General features: G+C 43.1%; 1 protein-coding gene across 3 annotated transcripts; it reads right to left on the reverse strand.

Moving 5' to 3' along the window:
- Positions 1–610: 610 nt before the first annotated feature.
- Positions 611–19,943, reverse strand: usp19 (ubiquitin specific peptidase 19). 3 transcript variants are annotated; one of them, XM_079360125.1, is made up of 26 exons: positions 19,584–19,942; positions 18,155–18,537; positions 15,005–15,133; positions 13,815–13,951; positions 13,008–13,562; positions 12,325–12,703; positions 11,476–11,632; positions 11,324–11,395; positions 11,099–11,214; positions 10,627–10,865; positions 10,196–10,388; positions 9,458–9,591; positions 9,111–9,269; positions 8,818–8,928; positions 8,379–8,489; positions 8,163–8,264; positions 7,933–8,073; positions 7,720–7,838; positions 7,460–7,603; positions 6,967–7,355; positions 6,748–6,858; positions 6,374–6,590; positions 5,938–6,090; positions 5,690–5,856; positions 4,926–5,101; positions 611–1,841 (listed from the first exon to the last, which is right to left on the reverse strand). In XM_079360125.1, the coding sequence occupies exons 2-26, from the start codon at positions 18,369–18,371 to the stop codon at positions 1,701–1,703; spliced, it is 4,569 nt and encodes a 1,522-aa protein (XP_079216251.1). In that variant the 5' UTR covers positions 18,372–18,537; positions 19,584–19,942; the 3' UTR covers positions 611–1,700. The 3 variants fall into 3 exon arrangements, with proteins under 3 accessions (XP_079216251.1, XP_079216250.1, XP_079216249.1); XM_079360124.1 differs by lacking the exon at positions 611–1,841 and adding an exon at positions 1,963–3,843 and having other exon boundaries at positions 10,627–10,859; positions 19,584–19,943; XM_079360123.1 differs by lacking the exon at positions 611–1,841 and adding an exon at positions 1,963–3,843 and having other exon boundaries at positions 19,584–19,943.
- Positions 19,944–20,005: the final 62 nt, after the last annotated feature.

Below are 20,005 nucleotides of genomic sequence, written 5' to 3' on the forward strand. Positions count from 1 at the left end.
AACAGGCCTTCAATAAAAACAGCCCTACGAAAGAAATACATTGTCCAAAATGTACTTTGATTAATCAACAGTAAAAGCAGTTTAGATCTTAAACAGAATTTGAAAAAGATTTGGCTTTTGCTGAATGAAATAAATTGGAATATGAATATGAAAGAAGAGTCATTATTGCATAATTGCAGGTAAAGTTTAACTGCAAATCTATCCACGACTAGAAATACAAATGGAAAAATATAAAAAAGGTTATTTTTTCACTGTTGGTAACTAACTTAAAGTGAATCTTACAACTGCTCAACTTCAACCTACCCCATTTGCAAAGATAAGAATACACAAAGATACAAAAATGTGAGGCATTCAAACAGCAAACAGAGATTTAGAGGTTTGTTTGCCATTTGAATGTTGTCAGATGTTTGAATCTTGAATTTTGTTTTGTAGGAGTTATGAAAAGCTTTATTTTTGATAAGACTATCCTCTCTCGTTGGTCTTATGTAAATCTTTAGGTGAACAACTTCACCAAAAAACTAATGACCCTTCCAAAATAGACAACGCGTGACATTTAGTCTGCAAGAATAATGACTTCAAAACCAATTGTAAAAACAACACCACTCACCACCAGGTTCCCAAACTGTTTTATTTATATTAACCATTTATATTTATCCACAGCAGTATCTGTAATGATCCCCAGTTTATATACGCATTTCATTAGAAAGGAGGGGAGGCTGAGACGGGACAACTCACGCAAAACTGAAAGAACTAAATGTAGCTAGTTTTAGAGGGGAGGGAGATATTCAACAGGAGCCGGGGTCACAGCCTGTATCCACATGCAGTCATGCACATTTCAGTTTATACTGAAGCCTTTTGACAATTGCATCCACAGGATTGAATATCTAAACAAGTACAAAAAGAAGATAAACAAGAACAATACACTACAGCAGAAAAAAAAAGGAAAGTTCATAATGCAACAAAAGACAGGAAAAAGCATGTGCCCTCTGTATAAAAAAAAGCAGCAGGTCAGCACCAATCACATTTCTTTTTCTGTTTACATCCATTTCTTTAACTCCAATCGACATCACACAATAGCCTGCCACAAACAAATAAAACCAGGAAATACCTCGCAAAAAATAAACAACAAAAAAAAAGAGAACAAAATGTACAAACAGTTCAACAAGCTTTCCTCAAACTCCCCAAATCAACTTGAATCATGACCATAGCGTCTGCCCAGGATTAACATGTCTGGTTAAGGTTAACAGTGAGGTGTTTTTTTTTTTTTTTAGCTTACTTTTGACAAAGTGTGTGGAGGCCGAGCAGGCACTCCACTGAACTATGTTTTAGAGTATCAACTCAAGTAGCAGTCGCTATAATGAGCTGCGAACAGAAACTCGGATTACTGACGCATGTGAGCTTCTGTGAGACTAAGCACTGAATAACTACGTACACAGCTTGTAAGAGGTTTATCAATGGGGATGTATATCGTCGTGACTATATCAATGTTGTGAGGGTCTAGTTAGAACACGTGTGTGTACACCTGAAGGTCTTTCACAAGTGGGTTCAGTCCAGTTCTTAAAGCCCACTTCCAGATCTTCTAGCCCTGCAGTGTTGACTGACACCAGATTTGTGAAGAGCCCTGATGTGTCCTTCAGCCAAGGAGCCGATTCAATTCAGCACCTGAATCAGCTCGGATCTTCCCTTAGTCCTCGCCGTGACTAGTCCACTTCCTCCATGTTGCTGTAGGATGGAGCCGCACACTCTCCGGAGTGGGCGAAGAGGTCAGAGGGAACCTCGGCTGTCAGGGTGGGCGGTCCTTCGGGATCCAGGTCTTGCCCAAATAGTGACTGGCTAGAGGCCTGTAAAATAAACCAGTGGTAACGATAAATCATGCTGGTTTTGGATTGTGGGATGTGTCAGCTGCTGGGAGAAAATGGTTAAGAACATGACCTGACTTAATAAACGCATACAAAAAGGTGATAAAGGGATGGAGATTTTATTTCCAAGAGGAGTACATTGCTATATATTAGAAAGCAGCATTTAGATGGAGGTTTCTACACACATTATTGCAGAGACTTTAATCATAAGTTAGAATTTTTCATTAAATTACAGTACTTGATTTTTTCAGACATGAGCTGACCCTGGTCTTTATTATTCTTTACCATCAACATTTTACAGCAGACACTCAAACGTAATGACATCATCCATTCAGGTCATGGAAAGAAAACCCGACAGCATTGAGAGGCTTCAGACTGCAGAGTGAAGTTGTGCCCCGGGAGACGTCGAGTTAGTGTACGTTTAAATAAATATGTATTTCACAAAGACGTGTACAACTACACAGATTCGAGCTTTGCATATGTTTGAGTCAAGTTTACGCAGTCTGTAAGTACTCAAAGTAATGCGAGGCACTTAAGGCCACTGTGATCTGCCTCCTCAGCAGGAGGACGCTGGGATTTCCCTGAGACCAACAAACACTCCCAATCACAGGAAAGAAGTGATGAACTGTGGACATGAAAGGACTTTAAAAAAAAAAAAAAAGAAAAAAAAAAAGAGTGAAATTTTAGATCATGCTTAACCAACAAGAAAATCATCAACTTGTCAAAGTGTGAAGATCCAAAACTGTCCACAAGTTTGTCTCTGAAAACAAGGAAACACTGAAGTCTTTACATTCAGAGGGGGAGGGGACTTTGACTCATCATTTCAGGACCTTCACTCGTCCACAGTGAATCTAAGAAAGTCCAACAGACTTCTCAATGAACAAACAAAACTCAAAGCATTGTGGGAAATGAATAACAGTTACAGTGAACGACATCACATGTTGAAGAAAAGAGCCTTCAAAGAAAAAAAAAAGAAAAAACACATTTTGTTGGCTGGACAGAAATGTTAAGGCTGATAACTACGATGTGTATTTTCATTCAGTTCAGAACAATTGGTCACAGAATATAGAGCTTCCTATTAGTTTCATGACGCAACATTTGAAACAAGTCACCGATGAACAGTTTTTGTCTCAATACTTTTAGTGCAATTAAAAGAGAAGCCCGTCATTGATGGCTTGATCTGCAGCTCTCGAGCGCTTTCCCTCGGTTTTTGGTTCTTGTTCTCAGATCACGAGCACTCAATGCATCTCCATCGATCGTCGGACACAAACATGAACTAAACTTTAAAAAAAAGGGGGGAAAGCTCGAAAACGTCATCACGTCCTCTTTTCTTTTAAAACGCGTCTGCTGATGATTTCCAGGCTCAAGGATGGAACTTTGAGCTCCATGATGTCAGAACCTTTTTTCAAAACGATAACTGGAGTACGAAGTAACAATGTTGTGCCAAGCTCAAACAGAACATGTGATACTGCTCTCATGTGATCTCACTGTTCTGCAGCTTTAACTGAGGTTTTCTTAGGAAGGGAAACTACTGCTTTCATTTTAACATAAATATATAAATGTATACTTCAAATCTTCAAGTAGAAACACCTAGACTGTGTAGTCCTAAGATTACAATCGAACATGTGCTTCTCTGACCAGCTTCACATTCATATGTCTAAACTGAAGCCACAGAAATATACAGACAGACAGACAGACCAGCCCCCCCGCCCCCCCCTCAGGTCCAGTTGGTTTTGTACAAAAGAGGGTAGACCAAATTGACAAAAAGAGCAAACATGGCGACCAGGGTGCCCAGAACAAAGTATCGCACACAGTCATCGTCAGGATAGTCCGACATCCTCCGCCTGCGCTGCTGCCGCACCGTTCCTTCACTTCTGTCTTCCTCATTCGTTTTTCCTCTTCGCAGCACAGAGCGGAACAGTCCGGGGGGGCTCTCGTCGAGCCCCTCCTCTTCTTTCTCCAGTTCCCGCCATATTAGAGAGGCCTGCGATTGGCGGAAACCGGTGTCAGCTTCTGGGAACAGGCATGGTCTAACAAATACTAAAATGACAAAATACTTCTAGCCGACAGTTTTTGAGCTCTAACAGAGACTGATTATTATTATTATTATTATTATTATTTTTTTTTTAAAGATGATTGCATGCCTCCACTGCTTTTTGTTAAATGATAATCTGGGATTTTTGGAAATGCCTGAAAGAATATGGTGAATTTAATATGGAGGAATTTGCATTATCTAAAAGAAAATAATTGAGTAAATCAAATACAGTAAAAGCCTTGAGGAGTGTATGCTATACCCATAACATCTACAATACTTACAAACATGGATCAAACCAGGAAAAACACTTTGAGAATGGACTTGATCAAACCCACTGACAAAACTGACTGAGATCACATTAGAAAGGGTTTTGTCTCTGTGTATGTTTGGTTTTAGAAGAGAACCGTTTAGGCCTTAAAGTCATCCACAAGGTCACACAGAACGCTGCGTTAACGACACACATCTTTGTTCCTGTAGAGAGAGGTAACCCTCACCTGGACACCAAAGCTTCAGAGAGACGGGACATCCCAACTTACCTTCACTTCAATATGTTGAGATTACAAAACATTGACAACCGTTTGAGAACTCTCTAGAAGCCTCATGATTGAAAAACTTGAGCTTAAACGACATCCATGTCAGAACCCACCAGTCTGTGCTTATAAACTCATATGACCTGCCAAATACTGTTAGTCCCTGATAAGTGACAAACACAAGAGCACTAACAATGACTTTAGAAAAATCTCAACACTTTCCCAACGTAGCAGTCACGATGTGATTCCATATCATGTGAAAACCTCTTTACTTTAACAGGATGTGTGTATACAAATAGATTCTTCTTATTTGAGTCAGCTTTCACACCTCACTCATTTACCTCATCTCAAACATCTAAACACTCTCTATCCATCAGTGTTCAGCTAGGTGTTTCTGTAATGTAGCCCTTACATTGAATTCTGATTAACAGGAACTTGTGTAGAGCAGGAGGTAAGTAAAGTTTTAAATAGTGAGGATGTATCTTGTTGTGGCGCCCTCACCTGGCTGGCAGTAGCTCCTGCAGCATTGGGCGATTCGGCTCCGACGGGCCTGAGGAAGCGAGGCGGCCGCTCCACGGGGGAGTTTCGACGTCGATAGAACAGGACGTAGGCGTAACGCGTCACCACCTGAGACTCCTCCACCATTGTCACCGTGCTGTCATCAAACAGGCGCCAGCCTGTGGGACCAGAAGGACCGTTAACCGCACAGCGGCAGATGAGGGCAATCAGATTGGACTTTAATCGTATAGGATATAAATAATGATAGATCACTTCTGGCTGCACTGTGAACTCAGCATCCCTCATCTGCCCATGAGATTACAATCCTTTTTTTAAAAAAAGACCTGCAGTCTCTGTAGGAAATCACCTTTTGCCAGTGTGCCCTCTCTTCCTGTTTTTTACTTGAGAATTTCATTATTTCATAAGGAACGCAACAGATAAAAAACAGTCATGGTTCAGATGTTGGCCAATGTTCTAACTTCACAAAATAGAGTTAAAGAAAAGGATTCGCAACAGGTATAAAATGGGCTGACAAGGCCTGTTGTGTGTGTTAGTGTGTGCATTTTATGTATATATTGCTCTTTGTTACTTGCTGAGTGGTGTATGCTTTATGTTGTTTTGTTACCTTCCAAAGTGACTGCAGATGTAAATTAGACAAAGGCTGACTCTGGTACAATGCATCAAATGGTTACATTTATGTTTTTTATTGCACACAGTCCCTCACAAATAAAGTTGAAAAATGAAATTGAAATGATCTGAACACTCACCAACATCACTGCGCTGGCTGTTCTTGTCACTTGGCAGGCGAGCGTAGGCTGTATAGTGGCCTCCTATCATTCCTCCATAGTGGTTGATGACTGCATATAAATCGTAGATGGGAGGTTGTTGCATTTCATCCTTCTGGCCGATACAGAACTTACTCAGATCCAGATTCCTAGAGGACAAGTTATTCAAATTAAGTGCTGTGTTGCAGTTGGACATGTGGTGAAACCTCTCATTTTCACAGTGCTTTTACCTGACAGGAAAGTCAACCATGTCGTTGATCTTATCCCTCCAGATGAAGCTCCTGAAGGAGAAGCGTTTGAGCTGGATGATCAGGACGTTGGGCAGGCGCCACAGGAGCAGCTGTTTCGAGGCCTCTCGGTGCTGCTGGCACTTTGGACAGTACCTTCAAAAAGACAGGGGGGCATTCAAAGTAAATTACATTTCTCTGACCCCAATGGAAAATATAAAAATAATGTGGAGCCATGCACACTGGGAAGCACGAGGCAGGTCTGCTCTTTTCCGAACATGATAGGATTTGTTTATTTATTATTACTTCCTGTTTTCCTGTTAATATATGTGTTGGCATGTTCGGAACAAATAAATAAAATGAAAGAAACAACATAGACAAAAACAACGATTCCTTTTTTTTGTAAAGGATGAATAAATGACATTATAAAGATGCCTACCATGCCTCCTCTGGTGCCAGCACCTCGGGCTTCGTGAAGAGGTTGAGGCACTGCTCCAGCGTGAAGTGTCCTGCTCTGGCTGTTTCGCTCAGAGAGCCGGGGTCCTCTTCATATTCCAGCTCCTTTGAGCTGACCAAAACGTACTCCTTCAGACGCTCGTTGTTTTTCCACACCAGCTCCAGGGTCGCATCCTCAGGCAGGGATTCCAGAGCGTCGTCTGCAGAGGGGTTTGTAAAGGTTAACAGTGTACAGCAAGACGTTTATCACCCATCAATGATGAGAATACCTCAAAACAGTGTTCTAAAATAACCATAGATATACAGTAACACCTTTTTACACACAACTAAACAATCCCACTTCAAAAGAAATCTTACCTTTCTCATCCAGTCTCAGCTCCTTGTTGTTGGAATCCAGCAGCGCTATGTAGAACTGACTGGTGTGACCTGAAGCCGACTCACTTGGATGCTGATACCCTGTTACTGCAGCTAACGCAACACAAAGGGCACAAGTTAGAAAAATATACCAGTAACATGTAGACAAGGAAATTCCACGTTTTTTTTTATTTTTAAGAAATGTTTTGTTGTTTTTTTTACCCTCTGGCCGCACAGCCTTCTCACAAGTAGTCTCTTTTTCAGCATGAGGGTCCAGAGCGCAGCAGGAAGTGGAGGAGACTGGCTCAGAAAATCCTGAATCTGCGGTCTGTGTGGTGGAGAGTGAGGTCTGGGAGGAGGAGAGGGATTGTGACTCTGCAGGCTGGAGGGCTGAGGCCTGTGCACACTCACCCTGACACTCAGGGAGCAGGGCAGGGCTCTCCAGCTCCTGATCCCCTGAGCCTAAAGAACAACTGTCACTCATGGCCGCAGCCCCGGGCCCGGGACCCTCAGGAGAGCTTGTTGGCATCGGGGGAAGGTCCCGACTCTGGGACGTTTCGGGGGATGTCCTGTCTGACTGGAAAGGAGGCTGGAACACGTTAACAGAGAACCTGCACACAGAGAGACGTTTGGAAAGTTACAAGGTGAGCTAAGTGAGTGAATCCCATCAGCAGCCAACAAAAACGTATGGAATAATGCTTTGGCAAGGTTGTACCTGGAGTAACCCTCGACTAGCTGTGTGAGGCGGGCATAGGAGAGTCGAGACTCTGGCACGCTGACCAGGAAGGGCAGGCCCACGTTCTCAGTGTTTGGTCGACACAGAGCTTTGTGATTGGGCCAGTGGGTCTTCTGACACACTCTGGGAATTGAGTTCACATGTTCATCAGAAGGTTAACGATTTCAATGAAAAGAAAAAAAATTCCACAGAAATGAATCCAAATATTAGATGAGGCAGCATCCTCCTGTGTTACTCACTGATTGCAGTAGCCCACACGGTAGCAGCGAGTGCAGCGCTTCAGCTTGTCTTCTTCAGACACTGGAGGCTTCAGGCAGGCAGCACACTTTGAGATGGGGATATTCGGGACCTGCAGTCTCTGTAGGAAAACGACGGCAAAGAAAAGCACCTGTCAAATGTCTGTAGACACCAATATCTTAAATATGCAGAGGGATTCTAAAAATCAGGATTACCTGCTGCACTTTGAGCAATATGACTCTCTCTTTGGCCATGTCTTTGGAAAGCACCTCAAAGCAGAACAACATGTCAGAGGATGACACCGTGTCCAGGGAATGGGGTGGCAGGAACATGCGGTGGAAGCGGTTCTTCCCAACCTGAGAAGAGGAGAGTATCCTTCAGTGATTTTCACATTCATTCCCATCAGTATCAAAGTGTGAAATCCTGAATGTTCTAAATTTCAAACCTCTGCCAGTCTGAGGTTTTCTGGTTTGACTCGGACACTCCTGGAGATGGATTCAAGGACTTCAGCTGTGCTGGAGTTCTCCTTGCTCACACTCACCAAGAACTGATACCGAAACCGACACACACACAAGGACAGCAGTTAGAAACTCCAAAAGAAAAGTATCTTTGTCTTCCTCTGAAGTTCATTGTTGGCGGTCATTAAGATATTTGATCTCACCTTGATGGGTTTTTTATGAGGTTCCTTGGCGAAGTAGAAAACTGAGAGCACCTTTTGTTTCTGAGGCAACGGCACAGGCAGGTAGAGGAAAGGGTCGAAGGTGATGGACACCTGAAGAAAAAAAAGAAGAAGGAGAGAAAAGTAAGAGGGGAAGGCGAATGGACGTTGGGTCAGTCATCACTGTAGAGAGAGTCAGAGCTATTCACATTAACCCTTCAAAATCCTCAATAGAAATGGTCAGAGGGTGTCATTCGATTCTTTGGCTCTGCTCCGTGAACATATTTCACACCACACAGGACTTAATATCACAACACCATCAATAAATGTAGTGTGTCTTTCCCTTCCAATGAAAACAGCTCTGACTTTTTAAGTTTGAACATTTTCAGTGATTCAAACCGGCTCGTGCAGGCAGAAAGTTGTGTGAAAGTGTTCGTGTTACCTTTGAGCATGTGGGGCAGACAAGCTTGGATTTGAACTGGCCTTGAAACAAGTCCACTATAAAGGAGTCATTTCTCATTTTGTGCCTCTGCCACGCCTCCTCTGCCACCACCTGCAAAACAGCCAGAAGACATCATCAGGTCAAAGCTTTGGGTCGACTTACCAATAACGGCAGCTGTTATTCTACTCCATGTAAAAAGACTTCATTTGTTATCCTCTGCTTTCCACATTTCCCGCCAGAGACTTCCAATCCAGGCCGGTTCTCGATATCTCACAGGTGAGAGAAGCACCCACCTCATCCAGCTGTCCGTCAGAGTCCACCGTCTCTGTGTAAGGTTTATTCTGGATGCGGTTCAAGTCTTCGTGAAGCCCATCCAGCAAAAAGGCCATGAACTCCTGGGCGTCATGCTGTGCGTAGCCCGTAAACTGGCTGGCTTTACTCGCCACGATCGCCTGTTTGGTTGGAAACAAAGGAAAAGAACGATGTAAACACAGAATAATCACAATCACATATAGAATTCATAATGTCATTGTCCCGAGATACATTTGACTTTAAAAAGTTTCCCTGGAATAAACCGTGAGTCAAGCAGCGGCAGCAGTAAGACACATGATGAACATGTTTGGTGGGGTTACTCGTTGACCTTGAGTTTTGAGGGTTGAAAGGCATGATGAGTTCCTTTCCACAGCGCCCTGAGCAGCACAGCAAAGCCAATGGCGAGCCTGCCTCCGGTGCCCAGCGGGTTATTGCAGTTGATTTCTGCCTCGAACGCTCGATCTACATGGAAACAGAGAAGAAATTAAAGAGTTGAAAGAAACTGACACAAACCATAACCATATGCACTGTATGTCCTGTTGTCCCACATGTTCTCCCTCTGCCCTTAAAACTGTATACTGGTGAAAAAGAATTTCCCCTTGGGGACAATAAAATAAAAAGTCAAAAAGTCAAAGTCAAACAGCAATTCAACCGGAAGATAACACAGACATGGACTGAAAGACCTCAACGGATTTGAATTGAATGAAGAAAACAGCAAATACTAAACACCACTCAAACAGGGATCAACAGTGGTCAATAACTTCTGGAAAATTGTTTCAACTATTTTTTTAAAGTTAAGGATGAAGTCTGGGCATACACTCTGACGATCCTCTGGTGGGCAGCAGTTTCTGGACTGTCACAATTAGATGATTAATCATGGTAGGATGATTTGTTTATCGGTGCATCTTTTCTTAGAGACATAACAGCCCACTATCTTTGGCAGAGGCATGAAGCAGCATCATTCATTCTGGTCAACAACAGGAGTTCTATTAGGAGGAACATACCAGTACTAATGTACTAATGTGAACATGTTTTACTCTCGGGACAAACAAAACATACTATTTACCATGGAAGTAATCCCTGAGTTCTCTGGTGTTGGACAGGGATTGGATGACACTGTTCATGAAACAGGTGTTTCCCAGGTTGACCAATCCTGTGAAGCCGGGCAGGCACACCTTCTTCTCCTCCTCTTCTTCGTGGCGCTCATTGCTTGCGATAGGGGCATGGGTCATTGGCTGCACCATGCAGGTAGGTTTAGGCTGAGACAGGAAAGAATAGGACATTGGTTTAGGAAATCAGATCAACTCAGAATTCGTTTTTACTTTTGCCCTACAGCTTTTAGACTGCACTAACATGCTTTGTTCATCATTATTTTGGTTCAATGATTAAACATGAGTAGTTTTCATATAAGGTTTTGCTTAAATGATTAGACCTGACTTTCCTGGGAACAAACACCAATGTCTTATCTCTTCAGGATCCGATGAGCCATCTACTAACCGTGGTAACGGCGGGATCTGGCTTTGTGATGGAAACGTGTTCAGAGACAGAACGAGGAGCCACCACGTCCAGACTGCTGTCCTCCACTCGAGATGACGCCTTAGGAGCCTTGGGTTTCTCCTCGCCGACCCTCGGAGGCTCCTCCTTGGCGGGCAGGCTGTGCTGGCTGCTGCCAGGCTGGCTGTTTTCCAAGCAGGCAGGACTGGATGGCACAGCAACTTTCGCACCACCCACTGCACCTTAAACAGAGCACAATGGAGCTGGTGGTAAGAATACTATCAATCGCAGCGGTTGATAACAGCCGAACTCTTTCAGAAGGTGGTTGAACAAATGAGAGGAGAAGGCCGTCTTCACTTTGTTTAAAGTTGGGGAAAAAAACCAATTTATGAATCAGGGCAACCACAAAGAAAAATAAAACATTTTCTGCAGGTGATTGAATACAGTGCTAGCAAGAAGAAAACTGGCAGCACACCTTGTGGGGCGGGGGCCTCCAGACCTCCCCAGCGCTGGCTGTGCCTCTTCTTCAGGGTGATGTCCAGTCGGGACGGAGTGAAGGAGTAGCTGCACTGATCAGGCTGGATAAGATTCCTGAGTTGTGAGAGAGAAACAGACAGTCATAAACATGCAATTTATTGTTTTCTTTCCAACGGGCCGATTCAAAGATCTCACATTTGAAAACGTCGACGGCAGAAGTTACCTGAGTTTAACTTGCCACTTGAAGACTGTGTTCGGTCCACAGTCTGAATGAAGCCGCAGAAAATTTGCATCACTGTAAAAGAGAGATTATTTACAGGTGATGTGGGACATTAATGCGTGCAGGAGAGGAATAAGCATCTCAGCGTTTACTACCTGGTCTGGAAGATGAGTGTGAAGTCCTGTTCCCTGAAGATTACCCTGGCTGTGTCCCTGCAGATCCCCTTCATGTAAACATTTACCACCATCAGGTCTGTGCCCTTCTCATACGAATCATTCTTCATGAACTGCAGGTTGACCATTGGCTCTGGGGCTGCAGGAAGTTATGACATGGTTAAAATAACATTGAACAAATCCGTGCTAAAAGCTGAAGAGCAAAACAAGAATATTTACATCAATTCACCTTCATTAAACATGTTATTTAATACGCCCATTTTTTCCCCTCTGATTTTTATTCTACTTTTTTAGATGGTGCAGCCTATTACTCGATTATTCTACTAGTCAAAACGTTTTAGCCATCGTGCATTCAGATCTTTGTTTTCATCCTCCTGCTTCCACAGTTCCACGCAGTCACTCAGCTGCTCTTAGCTTGTGTTGACGTTGAAGAACTTTCAGTATGCCTTGTAATGTCTGTGAAGTATTTGAGAAGAGTCCAGGGTCGACTGCAAGATCCAGACCAGCAGCGCCATGGTGGCCAGAGCAGACCGTCATCACTGACTGAACTCCAGTGACCAGAGCTGCAGCTGCTCCTGTACACGCCCCCTCTCCTCCTCTTTGCAAGCTAGCTAAGACTCTCATTTTGCTGTTTTGTTATTCTCTTGTTTTATTGTCGCCTTTTGTTTTCTGCAGTTTCTTTGTCTTATTGGGATTTTATTGTTGCTGAGAAATTGTCTGGCAAAAACGGAAAAACATTTTTTGTGGTAGGAATTAGACCTACACCAGTACTGAACAGACAGTTTTGCCCTTACATAAATAAACTTGACTTGTGTGATAATCCCAACTAACCTTCCTGTTGCTTTAATTCCAGAGGAGGCTCTTCCTTCGACTGGTCCCTCTTCTCTTCTCCATCAAAGCTGCGCGGCTCCTGGGATGCACCGGGTGACGCTCCTTGTTTGCCACTCACGCCATCAGCTGGTACTGAATCTGTTTCTGTAGATGGAGGCTGCTGGAGGATCAGAGTATCCTGCTCTGATTGCTGCTCCTCGGGCCTTTTCGCTGGCTCACAGTCACTTTTATCCTCCAGCATTTCAGGACAGTTTGCTTTGTAGTTTGATCTTACAGGTTCGATGAGGTCGCTGGTGATAATGGGAGCTGCTGATTGGCTATCGCTGCCATGTGCTGTTGCTTCTGACCCGTCTGAGGACTGGATTTGCTTCTCTGCCACCTGAATGAGAAATTACAGAAAACACTTCATATAGAATAAAGCGTTGGCAGGGTTTCCTCAAGCACCCTCTCACATAAAGCTAAAGCTCAGTACGAGTCTAAAGTGTTGGTAAAGACACCTCAGAACACTAATGTCGTAAAATTTAAATGCTTCAGATTTGCAATACAATTCGAATCAGCACCAGGGAATCATGATTAAATCAATTCTGCACAAACGCAAACTGACAAGTCCTTATAAACAAGGAGAACAATTGAGAAATGTGTCCGTAAAGTTCAGCTAAACAAAACGTCACAGCTTTTCTCACCTGAGTTTTGTTGGTATGGCTGACAGGAGCGTCAACTGGAGCTCCCGGTTTCTGACCCTGGCCACTACCGAGTGTCTGTGATCGGTTGTCTCCATCTTTGCGTTGTGTTTGCGGGCTCCGACCAGCGGGCATGTGTGTGTGTGGAGCTTTACCATTTGCTACTGTAGACTTGACAGATTTTGTGTCCCTGTCTGCCGGTGAGGCAGCTTCTTCCTTGGGGGTCTTGGGCAGCCGTATGACAGTGCGCTTCGCGCTGGGCTCCTGCTCGCACCTCGTGGCTGGAACAGGCTTGCTGGTGCTGGCTGAGCCGTCTCCAGTTCCACCTTTCGCTCCCAAAGAGTCCGTGGCGGCCTTGTCGCCCACCGTTTTGTTTTTAAGGCAGCGCTTGACAGCTTTGCCAGTGCCTGTGCGTCTTGACTCGTTCTGTGCATGTGAGGGGGAAGGCTGCGACGATGACAGTTTGTGTATCGCTGAAGAATCCAAGGCGACAGCTTTCTCAGGCTCCTTGTCAGCTTTGGTCTCAGTGGTTACCGCCTCCTTCTCTTTCTTGTTCGACTGAAACAGAGGAAGAAGAAGAAGCATTTTTATCATTTGGACAAAAGAAGAATGTGCTGAAAACTCTGTTGACAATGCAGCTGCCATTCAAAACTTCATAAAATTCACAACATATTTAGTGGGATGATAAAATGGTAGGAAAGGAAATACTTTAATTACACAGACAGTTAAAAACAAACAAAAATAAATAAAACCGGACAATTCATTTCAGTAAAGTAATGTTTCAAACACTGCTCGTGCTGTGTGACTCACTTTAAGTGAAGGCCAGATGTGAAAAGGAATCTTCTTTTGCATGACGACAAGCAGGAAACTTCCCTTCTCCTTGTACTGAGCTCTGCTACACGAGGCCTCAATTTCCTCCTGCAACATGCAGCTCCACTCACGTCCATCTGAAAAACAAGAACATGCAGCCTTTATTAGAACAGAGCTATGTGCCAACACGAATGTTTCAATTACAGCAAATACAAGACCCAGGAGTCAGACAAAGTTTGAAGCATTCTGAGGATTTAGTTTAAAAAACAAACAAAAAAAACACTTGTGCTAAATGACCTGCATGACCTGGACCGCAAGATCCTATGTTTATTTTCTTTAATAAAAAACTGCAATATTTGCCAAATATTCAAACAATGTCTAGATCAGTGGTTCTCTAAGGGGGGGGGGGGGGGGGGGGGGGAGATCAGGAAGCCCTGGGGGCCTGCAAGAAATTTTCAGAGGGGGTCTCCTTCTAAAAACATAACAGTGGAATTATTGTTATAAACTGTTTGAACAGGTCTAATGGTGTGCATGGCTGTGCACAACGTTCAATGTTTTAACCACCTCAAGGATCAATGGGGGTCCCCAGTCTCTAGCACTGGGCTGAAACGTTTTAGGAACCGCTGGTCAAGATTACACAGAACCTGGATAATGTCACTACCATAACAAAGGACGATGTTTGCAGTGTCAGACTACTTGATCTGACCGGTGCCCACTTGTAAATGTCCTGTTAGCACCAAGACTTCAGAGAAGGAAACCATGTCTGCTGCTGAGGGTCTGTCCATCTACGGAGCAGAAACACTGACGCTAGCAGGCTAAACATCAGCTGGACTCGAGCTAACTACAGTGTAATGAACCTGAACACACGTCCACACAGAGACGAATAATAGATGCTGCTGTTTAAAAGTACAAACTGCATTATAATTCAGATTTGTTCAAAGTTAAACAGTCCAGCTTAGACACGAATCAATCAACTTATAGATTTTAAATGAAGTTCTGAGCAATTATTTCTGCTTGAATACCGCGACATTCAGCTGCATGAAAAATCCACTTTTATCAGATACGATCAACTTTAATGTCCAAGTGGGATGTCTGTCTCGGACTTCACAGTGTTCTGATGCTATAACTAAAATATCTTTACTATATTTGGGTCTGTGTGTTTTCATATCACATGCTGCCGTTCGACTTACCTGGGAAGCACACATGGCAGTGTGTATCAGTGAAAGTTGCGTTGACATCCTCTGTCCTTTGCACCCCCTCCCCACAGCGCAGCCTGACAGTCACCTCGTTGACATTTTGCTTCCAGTCCACAAACACATCTGAAAAACAAAACGCGACAGACTGTTACAAAACGTAACTTGACACAGTGAACTTGATTTAGTTTCGTTTCCAACGCAATTGAAAAAAATAAATAGTCACAAGGCCGTCAAACCAATACATTTTGGAGGTTCTAAAAATAGACGGAGTAGTTGCTTCCTTATGGCAAATATAGACGTAGAAAATGAAGACAAGCCCACATGAACAACACACAACAGAAGAGTCCAGTTAGCATTTCCAGTTTGCCCAGTGAAGAAGATTATGCGTCTCTACCATGAGAGCATGAAGACATACAGCTCTAAATGCACCTGCTCACATATCCAGAAATGGCATAGCTACGCACCCATATGCTCAAGTGGGTCAGCTCAGAGCGCCCAGGCTCAAACTGAAGCACAGCGAAAAGTGTCCATGCCACACAGACTGTAAACCAACTTAACTAATGTATTACAGCAAACTACCAATAAGCTAACGAGCCAAAATCATGCTTTTACACCAAGAATCATAGGTATGACACACATACACAGAAAAAACAAAGAACATTTACCATTTTTCATTGTGACCTCAAAGTGGTACGAGTGGCTTCAAATCAAATCTCATTCCAGAGGTAAGATACATGAGAAGTCAGGTATACACTCGTATTAGCATTTAGCCTTCAACAACAACAACTAGAGAGCCTCAACTTTCCGCCAACAACGTTCAACTTCTTCCCTCTCGCTCAAGCCCTCGCACTCAAACTCGCTCGAGAAAGGTCAGAGGCAACATCCAATCCCTTCCAGCTGGTGATTCCAGGTCAGCCGTGGCACAGTGTTCAGAAGTTCACTCATGACTGGGTGAAACGTCACACTGCCTCACATAGATCATATCCATCTATTTTTACATCTATGCCAACATTTCAAGACATCAAAAACAATAATAATAACAGAAAGTCCACAACAGAAAAATGTAATAATGGACATTTCTATTTGAAGCTTGTCTGGATAATCATTACAACACATTTTAATCATCATACTTTACTAGTAGTAAGACTAAACATAAAACGCTGACATCATAAACCAGTGACCTAAACCATCCCAATGTTTAAAAAAGCTCGATCAAACATTTGCTTAAATAGATGTGAACAGGGAAGGAACACATTGTGTCTCACATTGACTTTAGCTGGAGGCTACACTGAGACGCTTTGTTACTCATGCTGTTTGTTTTGTACATAAAGTACAAAACAAACAGCCCTCTTCTGTGAGAAGAGTGCTGTCAGTCTGTAACTGGCTGCTCAGCAGGCAAATTAAATATTTCCTTCAAGGTGAATGATGTAGATTTGGTAGTGAAATGTGAAAGACCTCAATGCCGTATTTTTCTGAGAATTACAGTTTCACTGCTGCGGGCCCCTACAATAACTTATATTGAAGCTTTTATCTTCAAACAGTGTTACAAGGACCACGGTTTAATCTGAGGACAGTTTGTGTAGCACATGAGGGGAAAAAAGCTGCATTTTATGGATCCTTTTTGTCATTTGTTTTTTAACAGTGATTCTCCTTTGTAAAGTAACTCATCAGTGCCCTCTGGTGGACAATCTGTGTATTAGCAACACCAGTTTGTCATTTCAGTGCTGGTCTAGCTCTACTTCCTATCACAGAAAAATGTTTCCTATTTACCCAGACACATTTATCAATGTAGACAAGAGCACAATGATATATAAATGTAAAATACAGTGAGCTACAGCTTGAACATTTAGCATCATGTGTACTGACAGAGATGGTCTGGTATTGATGAGGAGGACTGGCCTAACAAACCCAAGTCAACATCAGAACAGAACCAGCATCATACAGCAGACAGCACACAGTAAAGCTCCAGCAGCATGACACTCGTCTGAATCCACTTACAGGACATACAAAGTGGTCAGTTGAAACAGTCTCAGTCTCCCTTACTATCCCTTGTAACAAGCAGGAGGGGCTTTGTCTGTGTTTCATCTTGTTTTGTACTGTCTGATCACTTCCTAAAATAATACTGAGAACTAATGCACATTGTGGATACAGTTCTGAAAACAAAACAAAAACAACCTAAAGCAGTTAGTAATCAGAGTTAGTAATCAGATTTAGATTTGGTGGGGAGAAAACATTTCAGCATTTATCTTGATATTTTATGAGGTAATATATTGATGCACGTTGTATTGATTCATTTGTCTCTGATTCGACGAGCAAAGGTCAGTCAAATATGACACATGTAATGTGTCAACAATGCTTTGTTTACTTTGCAACCTTTTCATAACACACCAATAAATCTTGTTTTTCAGTAGGCAGGTGTAAACAAAAGTTCTGTATCGCATGTTTCACACTTAAATTCACTGTGTGTCCATTCTGTCTGAAACGTGTAATGACATGTACTTCCATCGACAGAACTGTAAATCAATTGCATTGTTGAATCCAGGTTCACTAACTTTATTTTTCTTCACTTCCTCTGAGGCACGCTTTTGGTGTGTTGCTGCCATCAGAAGTCAATGAGTGGAACAATAAGCGAGGATGTGAAATATCTCAGCTGCACACTTGAGCATGCTCAACAAAAAAATGATTACGTTTTAAAACACTGCTCCCAGCGAGCAGTTTAACCACAAAGATGTGTTTGGAGAAATTCACCTTTCTGCCAACAGCATCAGTCTCGTCATATGCACAGAGAAGAATCAATACAGCAAGAAAGTATTGAAAGAAGAAGATTTAAAGGAGAAATGTTTCATTTATTTTTCTTTCATTAAACCTAATCATGGTGTTGAAGGTTCCCTTTAAGACTGTCAGGGTTCATCACTAGCTCAGAGACATTTTAATGGCTTTTTACGTTTCCAGTGTAAAATAACATAAGCTCAGCTCCTGCGTTAACACGGGAAGTCAAAATGCGTAAGCTGCAGTATAATGCAAAGAGTTGTACCTGTGTTGCCTTGCATTCTTGAATGATGTGAAATGTAATGAATAAGGCAACACAATGAGGAATTTAGTCCACAGCTGATTTAGTTACACAACACCTTGAGTCCTACTCACCTTTCTTGACTTCTGCAATAACCCCGTCTGCTCCTGCAGCCGCTGCCCTCTTGGCCTCTCGACTCTCCTGATTGGCCCGGTCCTTCTGCTTCTTCTTGCTGGTGCTCGAGGACAGGTCTGAACTGTTTTCCCGACCGCTGCCTCCTCTCTGTTGAGCCCCACCGCGACGGCCCGCTGTCTCACTACCAGCCGCACCACTACTACCGCTGCTGGCCATTTTCAGGCACTTGGGACTAACAGGCTGCCCGTCGCCGGAATCACTGCCGCTGCTGGGGTCTGGATCTGAGGTGTGCCTCTTCCTACCTGGCCCAGCTATCTTGGCGATGATACTGGTCTGAACTCTCCCAGAACTGAATCAGGAAGGAAAGCGAGGGGATGGGGACCTGAGGAGGTGAGCAGAAAGACATGGATTCATCTTAACCATAAACTTACATCGCTTCCTTAATTGTTCGGCATAAGTATGCGCTCTGAGCAAAGTCAAGGTGTAAACAACTCAGGTGATCATGACAGTTTGCCTTTGTGGTTTGTGTAACATAAATAAACAATCTTAGAAGAATAAGGTGTTTCTAAGCCTTAAACAATATAAGAAAATATTTTTTTGTACACAACAGAAATGTCAAGGACATTTAAAATAATGATAATAGTATTAATAATAATATTAGGTGTTGATTCGTTTCCCTAGCATTGAAACTGAAAGTTGAAACCTTCAAATGATAAAGGACAACAACACGAAATCAACGAAACGAAATCAGCCATTTTATTATTCGTCTGTTACGGCACAAAATACTAAAAAATATATTAATAAAACTATCTAGCACGCTAAGCCATGAAGCTTTCTGTCCGCAGAGGTGTTAGCTTAGTAACACAGCGATCAGACTGCAGAGGTTGGTAAGTTTCTGAGACAGGTGTTTGGAGGTGTCAGGTGATCACATTTGTCTGTTTGGTAGGTTTCACTGTTGTCACTATTTTGCATTTAATCAGCCCCCTTTTAACCACACGGAGAGCACTCGGTTTATTATAAAACGACTTGTCTTTTGTTTACCTACCGAGCTTTGGTCAGGGTGGGAAAATGCTCGCTCGACAGCACACCTTCGGATTTAACTGAGCCATTCACTGTAATGATAATTAATAAACTGTATGGGCTTTGCCGACTAAAATGAAAGTTCGGTATTACTAAGTGTCAGGTGATTTCTTTAACTCGTTTACTTTCTTCCAGCAGAGAATAGGACAGCTCGTACACTCAAACGCTCCTCGTCTTGAAGAGAAGCTAATGACATTAGCCACCTCGAGCTAACGCTAGCTGACACGAAACGGTTGACATGGCTACCATTATTTTAGCAAAACAAGATAACATGACAACTCGTGAGACATGACCGCCGCCTGTAGGAGAAGTACTACATCTGTGTCGAAATGAAAACAAAAGACTTACGGAGCTTCAATTCGGCGAGAATTGAATTTGGTTCCTCGCACACAATGGCTTCTGCTCCTCCCGGCTGCTAAGCTGCTTCACGGCCGCGGGCCGCAGCGCTGCTGCCCACACTCCAAACCACCCGCAGTCCACGGTGTTTCTGGAAGATTCCTTTTTTATCCAGGACCCATTTCTAATAGTTTTCATCTGCTGATATAAAATATTCAAACTAAAGACGGCACTGAAAAACGTCTCAGTCGGTTTGTGTCATTCGGCCTCTGCGGCGTGATCCTCTACTTTTGTTTGGGACAAAATACACCGATGCCCGGCCAAACCGGAGAGCAGTGCGCATAGCCCACTTCCTGGCTGTTGTGTTCACGTGACCTGAGGCTCTCTCGCTCTCTCTCTCTCTCTCTCTCTCTCTCTCTCTGACTGAATTCAAA

The sequence above is a fragment of the Symphodus melops genome (genome assembly GCF_947650265.1).
Source record: "Symphodus melops genome assembly, chromosome: 13".
Classification (NCBI taxonomy): domain Eukaryota; kingdom Metazoa; phylum Chordata; class Actinopteri; order Labriformes; family Labridae; genus Symphodus; species Symphodus melops.

Coding starts and splice junctions, on each gene's coding strand:
- usp19 (XM_079360123.1), bottom strand. CDS start 18,371: ATGGCCAGCAGCGGTAGTAGTGGTGCGGCTGGTAGTGAGACAGCGGGC. Junction 15,134..18,154: donor TATTGCAGAAGTCAAGAAAG/GTGAGTAGGACT, acceptor TTTGTTTTTCAG/ATGTGTTTGTGGACTGGAAG. Junction 7,604..7,719: donor CGTGTGGGCTACTGCAATCA/GTGAGTAACACA, acceptor CTCAATTCCCAG/AGTGTGTCAGAAGACCCACT.